Genomic DNA, 6,000 nt, shown 5'->3' with positions numbered 1-6,000 from the left:
TTTTGATGGAAGATTCAAAAAAACAAACCAGGGAATTCATTTATATACACTACGTGCAAACAAAAGTTCTGTCCTGGTTCTGGCAAGGATAGAGTTAATTTCACAAGGAGCCAGGACAGGTGACCCAAGCTGGCCGGGGGGCTATTCCATGCCATGTGACGTTATGCTCACCATAAAAGGGGGCTAGTCGGGCAGGGGCGGGCTCGGTGTGGCTCCGGGAGCGGCTGAGCGTCCGGTAGGTCGTTGGATCGATAAACCCAGTAACCTGTCCTTATCCCAACCCTCGAGGCTTTGCCGTTGTTTTTCCGTTCTCCTCCCCATCCCGCCGGGGGAGGGGTGAGCGAGCGGCACGTGGCACTTAGCTACCGGCTGGGGCTAAACCACGTCAGTCCAAACATCTCATTTCATGCAGTGACCTCCTCATAATATCACTGAAAGCTTTGTGAAATAGCCTACTGCCTTCAGGGAACAAGAGACTGGCAGCTTTCTAAACGAATGTTAAGACCTTAATTTTTATCTCTCATTCTGCAAGCAGCATAATTCTCTTTCAAGCAGCTGTAGGATACCTGTGTAAAGGAGAGGTCACTATCACTACTGGAAGATAATGCATAGATTCGAACAGAGAGGAGGTGAGATAGAGCACTTTATAGCTGCTACTACATCAGATGACATTCAATTATGTATATAAGAATCCATATTTCTATCTAGTAAATACAAGTCAGAAATATGCAGGAGTATGGGGAGTATGTTAACGTTCTCTTAATTCGCCCTGTTCCTTGATAAATTTACATGCAAATATCACGTGCTTTCTTTCACTATCCATTTTCCTCAAAGAACAAACCAAATTTAAGCCTCCTTACACGGCTGGGATCTACTATTAAAAAAAAAAAAAAAAAAGGTGGCTATTTCTGCCAGGATATTTCTGCTTTGCTAATCACAAAAGCATGCTTTAGGTTTTTGGATTTCCAGACAGATGCAGCAAGACAGATAATTTTCAGCAGTGACAAAATTCTAAATACTTACTCTAGAGTAACTACTCTTAGTAAGAGTAGTTTAACTTGATCATTGTGAATTGAAGAGAATTTTTTAGATCTAGCTCCCTAAACTGGTATTAAAAATTTAGCCACTAGCCAACTCGTAGAATACTGTGAAACAAAAGACAGTTGAGATGTCAGAATTTAAATATTCACATACTAGCACCATCATAATGTAAAAAAAAAAAAAAATAAAAATAGGTACACTGTTGGCATGGGAATGCATTTAAGATATCTTCGTCACAAAGACTTGCCTAATACAACTCTAATAAAATACTCTTTTAAGTGTGTACATTGCTGAACTGTAGGTGGTCACCTGAAACTTGTAAGCTACAGAAAGAAAAAAAAAATACAAAGAATGTATTAACAAACCAAATGCAAAATCACTTCATTATAAACTATTATTGCTATATTCATTTCAAATAATACAAAATTATTAATTATATACAAAAAAGCCTCCCCAGAATTTTGGTAATTAGCAGAACATTTCAGTTTCTTTAATTGCTTCCATTAGAGTAATTTGTTCATTTTATTAACACCAGATGCAATAACACAATGCTAAAAATAAACATGCATTATACAACAAATTTCTATTTTTCAAAAAAATGTTCATTACAATTAGTGAATGCACATGTAACTCTTTCCCCCCACCTTTAGTGAATTATTGTTTGAAACAGACAGAAGGGAAGGAAGGGGAAACCAAACTTAATGCTATTCAGCACCAATAGAAAGTCAAGAGACCTTTAACATTCCTGTATATCAAAAACATTTTATCTGTATCACTAAACAGGTAAAGTTTACAATATTGTCCCATTTGAAGATGTATTGATTTATATTTACAATACTTTGTAGTCAATAAAACATTTTAACAATATTTAAAAATTGCTTAAATTCATAAAAGTATTGCAGAAATTTGTAACATTTACTTATTTTACGTACATACAAGTAAGTCCATGTAAAACTGTCCGTGTTCATCTGAAGAACTGACAGAGTAAGGAGCAATTTTAATACATTTCGCAAAACCCCAATTATTTGAAGGCAGCTATCATTTAACATTCAAAAATCCTTAGTTGCCATTTGCTTCTGAAAACTAAAGTTCCAGTAATAAAACTGAGTATGTAAACTAACATGTTTTTGAGATCAGTAGAAAATATATTCCCACAGGCATAACATATTTAACAATGATGATAATGACTTTGTAGAAAACTGTTAAGCTGTAGTGATATCTGAACAGACAACTCTGTAATGGTCTTTGCGAGACCCACAGATACAGTCGGTTTTAAATATCCAGTATTTTAGCAGCTCATTGTGTTTCCAGTTAAGCTTCCTACAGTGCTAAAATACGACAACTGAAGGTGTAAGACCTTATTAGAATTTTAAAATACAATTTATTTTGGCATCTAAAGCCTCTTGTAAAATGTAGCCAAGTAACATTGACTTCTGTAGTTGAAGAGCCAATAATAAACCAACCAAAAGTACGCACTGTGCTTTAATCTCCAAATAATTAGGTACCCAAAATTAAGAAAAAGTAATAGAAAAGTAAAAAGAACAAAATAAAAAAAATATTGCACAGCCACATTACCTAGAAAGTAAAGTTGATGTTAAAAAGCCCTAAGTGTGGATGATATAAATTATCTTCCATATAAAAAGTATAAATATCTCTTAAAATACAGCTGCAGCTATACTTTAATACCACACATTATTTGATTCATTTGTTAATGAGGTAATAACCAAGTCTCTTACAATGCTTTTCTCTACTGAAAATATTTTAGGGCAGCAACAAGAAAGAATTTTTCTAAAAATATTTCTGAATCAAGAACAGCAATGTGTGCAGCTCTCCCTATGAGAGAATCTGCTGTATTGGGTAATGCATTAATTACATTGTAACGAACCAAATTACATTCCTTATTTTGAAGAACTGGCAGAAGCAGGTTCTGGATCATTTCAGCATAAATTGGTCCTGTAGAGGAAAAGGAAAGTTGTACTATGTGAACCACCAGAAACAAATACAGTTCTTTGACCTTGAACTCAAAATGAATACATTCCAGAAGAAGAGAGGTAATGATATGTTTTATGCTGTTGTTAAGATAAAATATACAGAAAGTTTAATTTCCTCAGAAATCTTGGAAAAATAATTTCAAGGTATGCATTTGAGTATTTGTACATTTATAGTGAGAATGTGCTCATCAGCACAAATTTATTACACTGTGTAAAAGGTATTTATTTGTCAATACATAATGCGAGAATGCAAATGTCTAGGATGTCTCAACAGTGAATACAACAACCAATCATCACTGAAAATGGGAAAACTTATCTTTTCTTTCAGTGCCAGTATTAAGCTTCAACTAAGTAGAGCCCACATGCTCAATGCTACAACTTGATGTCCTCAAAAATCAAAGCTATTTGTCCTCGCTGTTCACAGAGTAACACACCAGGGGCTCTGTTCATCCCACATAACTTTCAGCAAAGTCTGTAAGCTAGAAATTTATTCAGTCTTATCTTCTTCTGCATGGAATAGAACAGGACAGATCCAGAAAGCAATTCATCTCCCACATGTATTTTCTCTCTCCATTACTACAGAGTAAGCCCAGAGTGTCTAAATACGTAACAGAGGTGCCTCAGTTAAGCACCCAAAATTAAACGGGATGAATCTGAGATCCATGAGGTTTAACCTGAGCGGTCTGTTTATTTTGCAGGATATTTATTACCTGATTGTTTATCCTTTAAAGCTGTTTTACACATCTCAATGCGAGCGGAGTGATAAGGAACATAACGATCCTGCAGAGAGCCTACTAACACGATGTTTTTGAAGTAATGAAGACCTACAGGAAAAGAGAAAAAGGTATCTATTATAACGAATCCCTTGACAATTGCTACAGAATAAACATTTTACAACTGAAATTTGGCACCAGTTTCTTACAAGGTCTTGCACAAAAAAGGCAGAAAAATAAATTATGGCAGAGCCACAGAATAATAAAATGTTGAGTAGCAGCTCTTCCTCTGTACATATTTCAATACCTACGGGTGTGACCCAGTTGTGATGTTTCCCATTTAAACAGAGTATGGTTCAAACCTTCATCTTGCTCCTTAGGAATAAAGTGGTTGGCTTCTGGCTGACAGAAGGGAGTAAAGCCTCTGCACTGCTTAAACCTAAAGATGGATGATGCCTTGTCTTCACTGCTGTTTCAGTCAATCAAGATTAATGCCTAAGCATCAACAAGGACACGACATAAACCTCCTAGTGCAGGTGCCCCTATCAGGTACTGCCTCACTGTAAGGTTCGGCCAGCTCGAGCACAGGTGCGGGGTCCACCCAACACAACCCTCCAAATATAATTAAACCTTTATAGTTAAACCCAGACCTCCTACTTCTTGGAAAATCACTCTAATACTAAGACGGTGCAAAGGTAGGAACTCCCAGTAATGACGAAGTCACAGTCCTTAAGACATTTAATTGTTATGTTTTCTCTAAAAAGCTTCAGCAGATTTCCAGTGTTGCCCATCTGCTTTAGGCCAAATGCAATGGAGCATTTCAGGAAAACAGGTTGCCTTTGCTTTAGAACAGCCTCTTCTGAATATCACAGCCGTCTACAGTTAAATACAAAGGCAACTGTTAGGCAAAACCGGAAAATGCTCAGACAGTTTAGGCATATGTAAAAGGTAAGCTAAACTGAAAAGCAGCCAGCCTGAATGGCTCTCTGGGAATCTCCTAGGTGTTAAGTGCTTACATCTTATTGGTAGGTTTGATCCAACTCTTATTTGCACCAGAGCTAATGAATTTTGCACTGGTGCTCTCAGCTCTGCTTTTAATTTCCAGAGAATAATGGTCAGAACCTGTAACTTTTAGTTTTTAATTTACAAAATGTACTTCGTTCATTCTGAGAATTATAGAAATACTGCAAATAAAGTCATTCCTCAAAAGTGCTTCTTGGAATCTGCAGCAAACACTTCCTATGTTAACCTCCACAAATCAAACTTTTCTTTCATTAAAAAAAGAGATCTGATTTTGTAGGAGAAAGAAGTTATTTCCTACCTGTGATTCAGAAGCTATACTGCCAGGTTCTGGGAGTTCTGGGTTCTAGTGGCTCTGTTTGGTTCAGACCAAACATCTACTAAGTATTAATACATATCTGTTCCTAAAGCCGTCAGTGGAGCCCAAAGTGAAAAATCCCTCCTTTTTTTCAGAGGTTATTTCCTAACTTTCAATATTTTGTATACTCCATGTGATGAAGACTACATCTCCAAACCAAGTCAGTTACAGAAACAATGCTGAACAACTTTAGCATGTGAAAAAGTAAATGGATCTTCCCAGATTTCACAGAAAATGGAAAAAAGTTATTTCTGTAAATCTATAAAAACGCACAGAAAATGTATCCAAACTAGATCCTGGTTCCTGTCCTCTTCAAACAGGAAATTTGTTTGTGGGTTTTGTTTTTTGGTTTGTTTTTTGCCTGTGCCCACTGAAAAACAACACTATCTCAAACGATCAGCTAAATCACTGGAGTCTTTTATTTGACATCTGATGAAAAATGACTGCAGCGAATCTTACACGAAGATGCAGATGCCAGTTCCAAAACTTTGCACTGAGTTGAAAAGAATGCATTTGGAATAAATCAAGGACAGGAATTCTCTGCGGGCTAATCTATAATAGTTTTGAAAATTCCTTGGGAGTCTATCTTATATTAAGTTTTTTTGCTATGCGCTTTCCCTAGAGAAATATCCATTAGCAATCATGTAAAAGGTACAAAGAAGTGGACTGCCTAGATCTTTTAATCAACCTGAAGAGGGAAGAGATATCCTGGGGAATCTTTGGAGGAACATCAGTCTACATCAATCAACATTTAAATAGACTCTCTTCATCCTCTCATGTGATATAATACAAACAAAAAACCCCACCCCAAAACCAGGCTTAGGAAATCACAGTCTAGTAAATTCAGCATCCCCTTTTGGTTACAGTGACTCTTTTT

General features: G+C 36.4%; 1 protein-coding gene across 2 annotated transcripts in view; it reads right to left on the bottom strand.

Annotated features, from left to right (window-relative positions):
- Positions 1-1,500: 1,500 nt before the first annotated feature.
- FAM135A (family with sequence similarity 135 member A) overlaps positions 1,501-6,000 on the bottom strand; it is a 95,009-nt gene continuing 90,509 nt past the window's right edge. For both annotated transcript variants that reach the window (XM_075747430.1, XM_075747432.1), the window contains 2 exons: positions 3,743-3,856; positions 1,501-2,994 (listed from right to left, as the gene is read on the bottom strand). In XM_075747430.1, coding sequence (XP_075603545.1) covers positions 2,789-2,994; positions 3,743-3,856 — 320 coding nt within the window. In that variant the 3' untranslated portion in view covers positions 1,501-2,788. The remainder of the gene's footprint in view (positions 2,995-3,742; positions 3,857-6,000) is intronic.

This window comes from Balearica regulorum, chromosome 3, assembly GCF_011004875.1.
Source record: "Balearica regulorum gibbericeps isolate bBalReg1 chromosome 3, bBalReg1.pri, whole genome shotgun sequence".
In the NCBI taxonomy this organism is placed as follows: Eukaryota; Metazoa; Chordata; class Aves; order Gruiformes; family Gruidae; genus Balearica; species Balearica regulorum.
The sequence above is the reverse complement of the archived record's forward strand: the minus strand, read 5'-3'. Positions and strand labels throughout refer to the sequence as shown.